Below are 13,883 nucleotides of genomic sequence, written 5' to 3' on the forward strand. Positions count from 1 at the left end.
GTATTACATATACAGTATACTGTATTTTTAAAACTCATATGAGGACTTTAGGATCTTGCACTGCAAGTCTTTCCTGAAGGCTACGTTAGGCTTGGTGGCAAGTGGAGGGAAGGCAAGCACCGCTGGCGCTGGGGTTCAAGGAGGCCCCGCGGGGCTTCCCCCCCCCCCCCGAGCCGTGTTGACACACCACCCCAGAGGAGAGCGGCTCCCCAGCCGCGCTCGAGAGGAAACAGGTCGGCCGCGCACCCGGCGCTCGCCAGGCCCGCTGCGCTCGCCACCTGCTGCCGCTCCTCTTCCTCCGTTTGCGGCTAAAGGGCCTTCCGCTCCTTCCCCGCCTCTAGCGCCCGGCCCCCAGCCACCAGCGCGGGGGTTTTGCCTCAGGTTGCCCGCGCTGTGACGTTTCCCGACGAGCAGCTCGAGGCGCGCGCGCGGGGGGGGTTCCTATGTGGGGAGGCTGGAGGGACCGCGAGCGTGGCGGCACTAGCAGCTTCCCCTTTCGGCTCAGGAAGGGCTTAACGCGGGTCAGCGGCCGGGCGCGCAGTCCCTGACCCGAGGAGGCGGCGCAGGACACCCGGCCGACTCCTCGTCGCTGCCCCAGGGCCAGGTGAAAGGGGCGTGAGGGGGGGCTTCTCTCCCGGTTTCCAAGCGAGCGGCATGACCCCCGGCGCCCCGGCACCTCGGGCGCCCCTGTGGCTCCTTCTGCTCCTGCCTTCCGCCGTGGTGCCTTCCAGGCTCAACATCCCCAAAGTGCTGCTGCCCTTCTCGCGGAGCACCCGGATTAATTTCACCCTGGAGGCGAGCGAAGGCTGCTACCGCTGGTGAGTGAGCGGGAACGTGTGAGGCAACGGAGGGCGGCGGGGGCGGTCGGGGAAAGGCTGGGACGCGCCGGACCCAGCGGAGGGGGAGACACGTGGCGCAGGTGCGGGGAGCTGCGCGCCCCCGAACACGTGGGGAAGGCAGCTGCCATTCCCGGAAAGAAGGCCGTCCTTCGGGTTCGCTCGCAGCGGGGCCGTTGAGGGGGCGAGAGGGAGGCTGGGGCCGAAGCGGTGGGGGGGGAGCGTCTCCTCTCCCTTGAGGGTTTGCTGCTTCAACCCCCCCACACACACACACACACACCTCGGGCGCGTGCATCGCACCTTCCCGGGCCTCTGTAGCGTGACAGGAGAAGCAGCGGAGGTTGAACTTGAACCTTTGCAGCGCCCCTGTCAGGCAGAAGGACGCGTCTCGGGTGACCTGGGAAAGGGGGTGTTGGGTGCGGGGACCGGGCCGAAAGAGCCCCCGCCTGCCATCCTGGGGGGGGGGAGGTGGGCCGTCGTCGTCTACGCGGCGCGGCGAGCTGTCCGGAAAACTTTTTCTGTTCTTGAGTTTCCCGCCACGAGCCACAGACGGCGGCGATCCAGTAGCCTCGCGTGGGTGGGAATCTTCCCAGCGCCAGAAGGACGGTCGATTTGAAAAACACAGCCCCATGAAATAAACGGTGCTTTCTCCTAAAATAAAATAAAATAAAAAATACGGCCAGTGTGGCGCTTGGTGAGCAAAAGCAGCGGCACGGCTGTTATACTGTACCAACATCCTAGGATGGGCAGCTTTATTCTCTTCCTCAGGCCCGAGTGGTCGTTTTTCTTTGGCACTTGTGAAAGTAGACATTCAAGAAGTGAGGTTTTGTTCAGCATTAAAAAGCAGTCGTGAAGGGAGAGCTTTGCATGAGGCATTAATTGATTGAAACTGGAGACTGAGATCACCTCTCTCAGACATCGACCATCACTTTTTGGACTCCTTTCTAAACTTTTTCTGAAGCAGTCACACCGAACCTGAAGAAGTGGGATTCTTCCACAAAACCTTACCATTTGTTTGATTTTTTTTTTAAAGAAAAAATTTAGTGGCTCAGTAAAAGCTACCACCCACTTTTACATGCCTGTAATCTTGGGGACTGTAAGGCCTTTGTTCTTTCTGTTTATATAAGCACAGGGTATAAAGGGGTCAAGGTGCCCTCAACAATACTGTGATGCTCAACAATACTGTGATGCGACTGAAACTCCAAAGTAGTTGATTTCATCTTATGCACCCCTTGCGAATTTTCTTCACATTTTTGATAGTGAAGCAGGAAGGCAGAAGAAGCTCTTTCGAACTCATGAAAGTCCAGTAGATATTATGCACAGGGCAATCTAGGGTAATCTAGTAATCAGTGGATTTACTTGAAAAAAAGAAAGCATCTTTGGAGATTCTTGTGACTAGTCTCCTTTCTCACACAAAATGAAACACCAACTTATCTCTTTTCTTAAACATTTTATTAGTTTTTCACTCTATCTACATTGGTTTGTACTTGTCAAACATCGTGTTACATGGTTTGCTTACACTTATTTGTTTTTTACAATTGTTTGTTTTTTACATCTCAATGTCTTCCCAATTGTCCCCCCAAATTCCAGACATCTTTCAAACATTCAAACCATTCATGTACATATTTTAGTATATAATATGACTACTATCATATTACTTTCATAGTATACAATATTCTGACGATTTTCTAATAACATTCTTAATAAAAATGGTTCCAGATCCATGCCCCAACTTTATATCTAGTTTAATTTACCTAAAATGAAAACCCACCATATTACATCTTTACCCTGGTTAGGGCTCACTTATTTCAATTTAATTCTCCTTTTTAATATAAACGGATATGCTCCTTTACAATTCCTAAAGTTAAATCCATGTTTTTAAACACCAACTTATCTCTAAACGGTAGTACAGCATGATATTGTTCATAATATAAAGTTGAGCTCTGTAACTTAGTGGTCCTTTTATACACCACTTATTTCTGTTCTTGTTTATTGACCACCTTTAACAAAAACCCTGCCAGAACAGGTTCTAATATGTAACATAAAATTTAAACAATAGTAACTTCCTATCTTTCCTGAAAGCACGGTCCCTGCAGCAAATGAAGTGGCTACTTTTGCACACTGTGGTAATAGCAACATTATATACTTATGTTCCTAAACTGGGGTGGAGGAGAGATGTAATTTTGAATCAAAGTTTAATTTATTGTCATTGAACCATATACACATACAACGAAATTCACAAGAAACACTCAGAGACCAGACCAAACACACACACACCCCCATAACAATCCCGAAACCCCAGAACTCCACCGAAAACTCATAGTATCCACACAACATACAACACAACAGACCAAGTAATAGTAATGCAGTCCAACAACTTACTGCTGGTAATTCTTAAGTTCCTTATTTAGTGCAATTAAAGCTCTAGGATAAAAACTGTTCAAATTGTCCCGGTATTAATTGAATATAGCCCTCATTCAGATCCCAGTGGCATCAGCATCATAAAAAGTTCATTCTTTTTTGTAAAGAGGTGACAAAATCAGAGTGCAAATGCTTTTCTCAGAAGTAAGTTCCATTGTTATATTGAGGCTTATTCCAAGCCTCAATATAACATATCATAGGACTGTAAGCTTGGTGTGATAGTTGTAAAAGTCTAATAATGCAGTGCTTAGCATGTCTACTTAGAAACATATTTAACTCAGTTCAGTAAAATGCATTTGTGTTTCTGGCTTCCTGCTTTGACTGTTCGTGGTCTGCAGTTTTGGTACTTTGTTGCATTCATTGTCACTCAGAATTTACAAACTTATGAAATGTAACATTCATTAAAATGATTCATTCTAACAGTTATAAAATCTTCAGAAATAACAATAAGCACACAAGTATGAAGAAAGAATGTAAGTAAACCCATGTACCTGCAGTTATAATTTGGAAGGTATTTATCCATCTAATATCAGGTCATGCCACAGACTTATTATGCAGCCATATTTGTCTCAGCACATTCCTTTCTGTCTCAGAAGCTGTAATGGACATGGATTTAACTGGAATGGTAATTTAGAGATACTAGTTTTTAAGTAACTTTGGATTCACTAGGAGAATAATGTGGATGCTACTGTGTGATTTACTTCTTTGAGAAAACATGGCATATGAATCAGCTTAACAGCTCTAGGGTGGATAAAAATCAAATTGATTTAAATCGCTTCAAAATTTTAAAATCATTTTTTAAAAATTTAATTATAAAAATCTGATTTTTTAAAATTTAAATTATGATTTAAATTCAACCTTCTTAAGAGGCAGATTGATTAAGACTGCAACACTCCTTCAGTGTCACAAAGGAGTTCCCATATCAGTCTAACATGAAGACTGATTTTTAACCATTTACAAACCTCATGGTTCATTGCCCGCCCAGCCTCCCACTCTTCCTGCTCCCCTGCCCCTTGCCTACCCCCTCTTCCACCGCCATCACTGCCACTGCTGCCTCTGCCTTTGCAAATCAGCAATCGGTTGATTGGTGGGCCATAGGCAGGCAGGGCAGGCTAGGTTTCTGGAAGGAAAGCCGCCCGCTATTTGCAAAGGTGGTGCAGGACAGGTAGTGGCACAGGTGGTGGAGGCTGTGGATGCAGATGAGGAGGTAGGGAGGTGATGGGAGCAGTGGGAAGGGGTCAGGGCTCTCAGGGTTGTTTTTTGTCAGCCATGGGCTGTCTTTAAAAAGTACCGATGAACTGATGAACTGATTCATGGTCCATCAGTAAAGCTGGAAATTCATGATCTTTGATAAACCATGAACCAACATGAACTACCATTTTGCCCATTCGTGCCCATCTCTGGTCCGTACCCTGTCAAGCTGAAGAATCAAACACTCAAAGGTGCCACAATACTTTTGGTTTTGGTCAGGGTTATTGTTGTTGGGGCTTACACAAATAATGACTTTATTCAGTTAGCCTACTGTAATTGGGTCTAAGGCCAGAAACAGACATTACAGATAGCTCACTTAACTACTGCAACACCTGAGTGTCACAGCAGGAGTTTCTCTCACCTCCAGGAATATGCAAATTGCTTTCTTTTGGTCAGGGCTTTATGACTTAAGAATGGGATTCCTTTCAAGTCTGATTTCTCAAGAAGAGGCTGCTACAGTGACCTCTCTGCACCACCACCAAGCTTTCAGTTCCAGTTAGTTTAACTGGAGCAATTCAGAGATCTGTCTCCTGCCTTGAGCAGAGGCGTAGGTGCGCATATGGACAATGGTAAATGTATCAGTGTCTGTAAATCTATAACAATCAAAGAACAGGTTCAACCAATTAGTGAGGCTGAGCCTTAAATACCAAATATTGCTAACATTCACGATTGCACATGAGCTTTGGTCCAAACAAAAATTAGCAACTGAAGTGTCACTGAGTCAGTGGGAGAGAATTAAGCATGTACTTGACTAAACAATACGTGCCACCTGACAACATCAATTGAATACAAGAGGCGTAATTAAACCCAGTGAATTCAACAGACTTCTAAAATGTGAACAGATGTTAGTATTATTTCAATCTGTCAATATTTTCATTGCAAATAGATATTCCCAATGTGGAATTTGTGGTTTAAAAACCTCTTATGATCTGCTATAGCCATGGCTGTGAACAAAGGGACTTAATCAGACTTCAGAATCTTCCCAGAAAAATCTAGATCCATAAAGATAGGAAACGTTTATGAAAAATGTGTGTCTTTATACAAATGATGTCCCTTAAATTTTTCATAGATTTAGGAAGAGGGATCTGAAGATCAGGAAGCAAAAAAGAATGTGGCAGCAGAGACAGTGGTGAACCTGGACTTAAAGAAACCTTATATCCCTAGTGCAAAAAGAAAGGGAGGGGGGAATAAAAGAAAAGAAAGGTCATTATATTACTGCTGGTTTATCAACGTAGCAGAAATTAAATGACCCATTTAAGTTTTCTATTGAGTATTTTGAATCTGGTCTTTTTTTCAAAGAGAAATCTGTGAAGTTGCTGCTGAATACCTTCAGTGCTGTACTGAAAATGTGTTCTGAAATTTGAATCATAATCATATATATAAGATTTCCTGGAAAGGCAGCTACAGTGGGGCCTCAACTTACAAACATCCTGATGTACGACCATTTCGAGTTATGACCAGCTCCCGCCACAAAATTTTGATTCAACTTGCGGCCGGAGCTTCCAGCTGCAAATGGAAAAGGCAGGGCGAAAAGCCGGGGAATTCAGATTGCTAACTGTTGGTGGTGAAGAGGCTGCTTCTTTTTAGCTCTTTCGCCCTAGCAGTTAGAATGAGTGCAATCAGAGGAGTCTTTGGACTGCCTGATAAGGTAAGGTGCTGTTTTCTGCTTTTTAAAAACTGTTCTGGGTGGGTTTTGCAGTGTGGTTTTGGGCTAGGTGGTGGGATTATGTTTCTATGCTATGATGGGTCTTTCAGGATTTGTTTGTTTTTTGGTGTGTTTTTTTCCCATTTCTGATGGCTCTTGTGGGTTTGTTTGCTTTTTGGGTTTTTTCCCCATTTCCAATGTGTCTTGCGGGGTTTGTTTGCTTTTTGGGTCCCCCCCCCATTTCCAATGGGTATTGTAGAGTTTGTTTGCTTTTTGCTTTTCTTTTCTTTTCTTTTTTTTTGCATTTCCAAAGGGTCTTGCAGGGTTTGTTTGCTTCCTGCTTTGCTTTTTTGCATTTCTGAAGGGTCTTGCATGGCTTGTTTGCTTTGCTTTTCTCCCCCCCCCCCCTTGGCCGGAAGGGATTAATTGCGTTTCCGATGGGTCTTACAGGGTTGTTGGGTTTTTTAGTGATTTTTTTCTTCGGCCAGAATGGATTAATTGCATTTCAGTGCATTCCTATGGGAAATGGCACTTTGACTTACGACCATTTCAAGTTACAACTGGAGTTTTGGAACCAATTAAATTCGTAAGTCGAGGCACCACTGTATTTACTCGACATATCTTCAGTATTCAAAATATTGTTGACATTTATACAGTGGGGTCTTGACTTGAAAACTTAATCCGTATTGGAAGGTGGTTCTCAAGTCAAAAAGTCTGTAAGTCAAGTCTCCATTGACCTACAGTGCATTGAAAACTGATTAATCCCGTAACAGGCTGTTTTTGTTCCATTTTGGTTTTTTTCTGGTCTGTAAGTCAATTCTCAGGCTGCAAGTCAAACCTAAATTTTGCGGCCAGAGAAGTCTGTAACTCAAAAAGTCTGTAAGTCAAGCCGTCTGTAAGTCAAGGGTCCACTGTACCAGTTTCAGATTTTTAGCTAATGCATTTTGGACATGACATAAATACATCCCAGAAGCTATAGTTTCTTCTGGTTGGTAAACTTCAAGTCTCTGTTCACTGCCCTTATTTTGATATTCACTCTTTATTGGTTTGGTGTTTTGCTTGCAAGTGTTCAGTAGCACTGCTTCAAAGGCTTTTGCTGCAAAGAAGAAGGAAAAGGAACAGAAAAAGAACAAACAGAGTTGCATAATTCACCTGTTAAATCTTGTATTCTCTGTGTAGAAATGAAATTGGAATGTGGCTTTTCAAAATTCAATCAGAAGACAGGTGTAGGTTAAGTTCCTTTTTATCTGGAAGTGTAACCTGTCCAATGCTGTGTAAACTGGCTTAGAAGTAAGCTTTGTTATTCCCATGCAAATGATTATAGGATTGCAACCTAAATCAGATTTTCTTGTTACCACTAATTGTATCTAGAGTTTTGCAACAGACTCAGTCTGTGTTGCTAATTGCTAATGAGAAGACTTGTGAATTATGTGTAATTGTTTACTTGACCTTCCATTGTTTGGTCTTCCTGCCTTCAGTTTCATGGCCAAGGATATACAAACTGGGCCTGTGCTGAACTCATGTAGACCTATAGTAAATCTAAGTGTCATGACTGTGTTTGTGATCTGTACATATTAAGATGGAAACAAAGTTGAGAACCAGCTTCTGAACAAATTGTGCACTATTCTGCTGGTTGTTGGATTAGGAAGAAGGAATTGGCTGAAGTGAACACATATCACATTTGGAGACCCTGTTGAATCATTTGATGCAGTATACTTAAACTAGATCAAGCCACATCTTTTTAATGCTTGTGTTTGCTTTTGCATGACAGTTGGTAATATAAAGTGGTTTAACAATGTGAACATGACATTAACTACAAGCACAGAATAAAGGCAAATTCACTAGACTATGTGTGTATGTTGCACAAAGAATATAGATGGCATTATATTCAGTCTTCAAAAAGTGGTCAGGGAAAGTAAAGGTCATTCTGTGTTTGGAATATCCATAATTTATTTTTTGAAAATTGCTTATATTTTTTTTTTATCAAGGGAAGATGATAATTCCTGATGTGGTGGCTCTGGCCATTAATCTACATCAATCTTGTGTTTTGGCCCAAACCTAATAGTGCAGTACCAGCAGAATAGGGACTTTCTTCCTTGGCACCTCCTGCTGTAATGCATGGTGTCTCTAAAGGGTTTCCCAACACTTTGAATCAGAGGGGGCTGCAGGAAGCAGAGGAAGCTGATTATCTTGGTGAAAACAGTGGGAACCAGCAGAACTACAGGATTCTGGATTCCGACCTTAAGCTTGCCTGTTTTCTCTCTTCAGACTGAGCACATTTTGCTACATTGAGATCCAGATTTTAGACTATTCCTTCAAACACAATGTGATGTATATTTTTATTCTATCTTGGGACTGATAGAGCAGTACAGTATGTGTAAGTGATACACTCTGTTTTCCTTAAATGATGTGGGAAGAGATTAATGTTGCTGAAAGCACAATCCTGTGCATGTTTGCTTAGAAGTTAAGTCCTCCTGTGTTTAGGGCAGCTTAAATCAATCTGCCAGTCTATCTTCCTTTTTCTATTTCCATTTTTACTTAAACAATAGACAAGATCAAGTAGTTTGGCAGTTATGCAGATTAAGGTAGCATATAAATGAAACAGAGGATGTTGATGATTAATAAAAGGTTACTAGCATATCTGTACAACAAACCTAAATCTATTTTGTTTCAGTCTGACTATTAATCATTTCCTTGAAGAATAACCTTGGGAGCTGCAGTTGCTGTTTTACAGAGAATTTTCTGCTGTAGATTTCCAGTCCCTTATATCTTCCAGACCTATTGTTTGAATTGTGAACTCAACTCCTCCTACTGACCAAACTTCCAACTTGTCCGGTGTTATTTTACAGGACTCTTGTGGTCTATCTAGCAGTATATTCTTCAGCTGGTGAATGCTTTGATTCTGCATGTTGGGCTCAGTATTTTTTGCTGCAGAACAGAACATTACATTTTGTTGCTTCTATTCAATAAGACAGGTAACCAGAATGATATAGTTGATGGAGCAATGGACTAGGAATCAGGAGACCTGACTCTACCATTGGAGGGATGGTGCTGGTGAAGTTCAGATACCTCATTTACCTTGAAAACCCTGTTAAAAATTAGCTCTAAACTGATGGCAGAAAGCAAAAAAGCACCCAATAGTGCTTAAAGTACTCTCTGGATGGTTTACAAGTTAATTATGCAGGCTACACATTCACCCTGCAAGCTGGGTAAATTGGAAGGGTAGAAGGCTGAGTCAACCTTGAGCTGGCTACCTGGGATTGAACCCCGGGTCATGAGCACAGTTTTGGCTGCAGTACAGCAGTTTAAACAGTGTGACATGAGGCACATAACAACAACCTACAATAAGAAACAGTACAAATTTCAAATTCTCTCTGCTCATCTTAAAATATAAGTCAGAAACACAAACAAGTAGTTTTATTTCCCCCCACACACACACACACACACTTTAATTTTGGATGGATTTTAAAGGTTGAGATGAAAAGACCTATGTTCTGTTAATACGCATGGGATAGGAAAGAGCATAAACTGAACTTCAGACTTATTATCCAGTTCTAGAGACCTAAATATCTCACCAACAAGCACACTATTTGATTATCTTCTACAATAGTCTTACATTCTTTGCAAACCTGAATAAGTCTTTAGAGGCTAACTTGTTAAATAAGTGTAATCTGGTATCAGTGACCTGGTTCCCAGGGTCTTGTTCAGACACAACACCAAACTGTAGTTTAGAGCAGCCTTCTCCAATATCTTGCTTTTTAAATATATTTTGCAGAGGATAGATTTTAATTAATGCAGTCCTTTTACATGGTGATTTCAATGACTGTTCAGAAAGCATTGACTTAATTGTGTAATTTTTTCTTCTAAAAGTACAATCTTGCTTGTAACAACCTTAATGAGTATTTTTCATAACGAAGTAGGACCCTGGAATCAATGGGGGATCCATTCCACAATGTGTTGTGCATTCCTGGAACTGCGGATAGTAGCAAACCGTATATTCAACATATAACGAGATGGGACAAAGGCCACAAGGCCCACCCCCATGTATGTTGTATATTGTATAGGGGATAACTGAAACCATGGATACTGATCCTACAGATACAGGGTCCTACTGTAGATATTTACACAATCTCCTTGCCAAGATGGATTTTAATTCTAGTAATCTTCTGTTCATTGACACTTGTAGTATCTGGAATTATTCATTTCAAAGAGAGTAGTATTTGACTTTTGTATACAAAGTTGTGGAAGACTATTGATAGGATTTGCACTTTAAAAAACCCAAACTTTACTGAGGGAAAGTGTTGAAAGCAATCTTAGAGCTTTTAATAACACTTCATCAGTTTAGCATACTGAAAAAATTTAAAAGCTCCAGAAATAAAATTTAGTTAAGAACTGGACAATAATTCTGGACAATAATCAGGTCTATTATTAGACATCTCCATGTATTGCTGTTAACAAGTATGTATCTCTGGAGATACCAACCTCATTTGAGAATTGGCAGTTTTTCTGATGGTTATCTGCAAGACTGAGTGATTTGGGAGACAGAAATATTAAATATTAAATATTATATGCCACCTATGGAGACCAAGAAACCTGAGGCCCTAATCCAAAAGCTATTGGGCACTATTTTAAAAAAAACTTTAAGAAAAGACATATGACTGCATTATCTTATACAATAGGATTAGAATAATAAATGCCTACTACATAATAAGATCTTTGAGCTACAACAGTCACTAGGGTTTTGTAAATGGTATTTTAATAATAAATTATTTAAATTTTTAGAAATAGTTTTTTTAAAAAAAACATTTATTTTTGTTTGCTCTGGTTTCATTGTATATCTGATTTGTGTAATTCAGCAAGCAGCTTCAAAGCACCCTTTTACTTCCCTTCTTTTGTCCTCTGGAAGGTGATTAAGACACTGCTTTTTTAAAAAGACAGCATTGGGAAATATATTTGCTGGAACGAAGTGAAAGACGTATAGAACGGATTTCTTGGGGGCAAGAGGAAGATTGAGTATATTCTCACATATGACATGACAAGCCAGGATGCACATGAAGCTTAGCTTGTCCTGGTTGAGTGGCATGGTGATATACACTGCTGTGTTCCCCACCCCCCACCCCCATCTGCAGTGGCAGTGCCAGAACAAACCACAGAGCTTTGCTTCACAGTTGTTTATCATGTTGTATGAGCAAGCAACTTCCTTTTACTGGTCTGATTCCTGTGAGTTGGGGTGAAGTAGTAAATTTGGAAGTGCTGGTAATCATCATGGCGGCCTCCAGTGCAGGGGACGTGGCTTCACCATCACAGGCACATTTAGTGAAAAATCAATACAGGGCATTTTTGGTGACATCTCCCAATCTGTGGAATTCACTCCCTCAGAAGTTAAATTGACCTCTTCCCTACAGTCCTTCCAACAGCAGGTGAAAGCTTTTCTTTTTAAGACAGCCCTTGATCTCTAAATGCATTTACAGGATTGCAGTTTTATGGGATACAGCATAATTTTTATCAGATGTTTTAATTTATTTTAATTAAAGATGTTGATAACACTGCTTAATCATATTTTAATATTATATTTTAATTTATTGTTATTTTGAACATGTGTTTTTTTTTTGCTGTTGTAGTCTGAAAACTGTGTTGAGTCTCTTCCACGGGAGAAAGATGGAATGTAAATTAAATAAACAAGTAAATTTAACAGATCTCCAGATTTATTAATATTTATAAGATTATATCAAAAAGCTTTTGGCATCAGCTTCAGATTCCTGGTTTACAAGATAATAGGGAATTATTTAAAAGCCATAATAATCATGTGGAAACAGAAGTATACATTTACTTTCCCATACGGAGAACAATAAATGCACAAGATTTGGGAGGGAATAGAACTATGAATAATATATTGGTCAATAATAAAATAATGTGATCATAATGGATAATAATTATTAGACAGTGGCAAGGCTTTAGCTTAGATTCGAATACACCTTGACAGTGTTGGAGAAGAACCCAGCTCTTGAGAATAATGATTAAGATGATACTGTTGTGGTGGTAGAACCTTCCTGGCGAGGATGTTTTTTTTTTTTTCTGAAATGCCCTTTACTTCCCACTTGTTTGTTTGTTTGTTTCCTGCACCATTATTGTGAGGCACTATTCTGGGTGGTTAACAATCAATAAAATCAAACAGAAATGACAATAAATCAAACAAAACAATAATAAAGTCAAAAGAACAAATCACATCAACTAGCATCACAAAACCAAGACAACAACAGACAACACGGATGTTACCCATTATAACATGGGCAGGGCAAGCAGCAAGTTCATGTGAGATGGCTTTCAAAGGCCTCTATAAAGAGCTGTGTTTTGAACATCTTCTTAAAGGGAGGGGAGCAGGTGAAGCTTGTGTGGGCATCCGTTCCAAAGGGCTGGTGCTACACGTGAGAAGGCCCAATTTCTAGTGGATGTCTTCCTGGCCTCCTTCAGTGTAGCGACCAGTAGAAGAATGGCCTGAGAGGATCTGGTGGTGACGGTAGATGTTCCTGTGTTCCTACAGAGGACACAAGGGAAGTTTTGCCACCGCTGTGACAACACCAACACCCCCCATTTTAGGTCTGTTGTTTTTTCAAGGCCAGAAGTGACAGAATGTCTCTTTTAGTTTTGGGGAAAGACCTCTCACCAAAACATAAAACAGGTCAAATCTGCAGATTATTTGATTACATTGCCACCTTTTGTGGTACGAGAGGTCTTTTTATGTGGAAATGGTTGGTGGGTGCAGTGAGCAGTGCATACTTCATTGGCTGCACTTTGCCCACTCTTGCTTTAAGCCAAAATGAAGCACAGTCTTCCAGTCATACAAATAAGAAGAGTTTAAAATCCTCATAAAAAGTATACTAAAAGCAATTAAACATCAGTCAATATTAAAACCAGAATAAAAACAAATTTAAATTTTTTTAAAAAATTAAAAAATTATTACATTCAATAAATATAGAAATTCCTGAAACACACACTTCTTTCTTAAAACCCTTCCTGAAAATTAAAGTCTTTGATGGATTAGAGAAGGCCAAGAGGAAGTGGGGCAACCTCTTTTCGTGAGCCAGCTCATTCGAAAGCCCATGATCACTCTCTGAGAAGGCACTCTCGTATCCTTTCCAAAGGTTCCTGGGAAGGTGGTAAAAGTGAGGGAAGTACTTCCCCTGATGATCTTAAAAGCCAAGAAATTTCATATGTAGTGATGCAGTCCTGAGGTTATAAAAAAAGAGGGGGGGGGGGAGAAGGCAGTAAAGGGATTTGCTAGTAGTGGCAGCTCAAAAAAGACGAAAGGAAGGAGGAAGGGGAAAAAAGAAGAGGTCTGAGTACAAGCGCTGGAGTAGCCTCAACCACAGCTTCCCAAGTTTTAGATATGGATCTGCTGTTGTGCAAAGGAGATGCCAGCAACCACCCACAGAAACAGCCCATGTCCTCAACTCCCATCTGGTTGTGGCACTGGAGGAGGCAATTCAAGAGAGAATTCAATCGATTCCAACAGTTGGAGGCCAAGATAGAAAAGATTCAGTGGATGACCTCCTCCTCCTGTGGCAGAGGGCGGAGATGGTGACAATTCTGACGCTCTGAAGGGTTGCATGGGGACAATGAAGTAACTACTTCGCATCTCCGGACTTGAGGAGCATCCGATAGCAGACAGGTCAGGATGGACTGCTGGGGGATTGGTATTGCTAGAGTAGTTTGTAGTTACTTCGTTGATT

The 13,883-nt window shown here is 41.3% G+C and overlaps 1 protein-coding gene across 4 annotated transcripts in view; it reads left to right on the forward strand.

Moving 5' to 3' along the window:
* The first annotated feature begins 508 nt into the window (after nt 1–508).
* The window catches only part of NUP210 (nucleoporin 210), a 123,589-nt gene continuing 110,214 nt past the window's right edge, over nt 509–13,883 (forward strand). For 3 of the 4 annotated variants that reach the window (XR_012083554.2, XM_072989672.2, XM_072989673.2), the window contains exon 1: nt 523–818. Coding sequence is in view for 2 of the 4 variants with exons in the window: in XM_072989672.2 (XP_072845773.2) it covers nt 655–818 (164 nt within the window). In the remaining 2 variants the exon portion in view is untranslated. Of the gene's footprint in view, nt 819–13,883 lie in introns of all 4 variants that reach the window. The other variant, XM_078385360.1, reaches the window with a different exon arrangement.

Source organism: Pogona vitticeps, chromosome 2, assembly GCF_051106095.1.
Source record: "Pogona vitticeps strain Pit_001003342236 chromosome 2, PviZW2.1, whole genome shotgun sequence".
In the NCBI taxonomy this organism is placed as follows: Eukaryota; Metazoa; Chordata; class Lepidosauria; order Squamata; family Agamidae; genus Pogona; species Pogona vitticeps.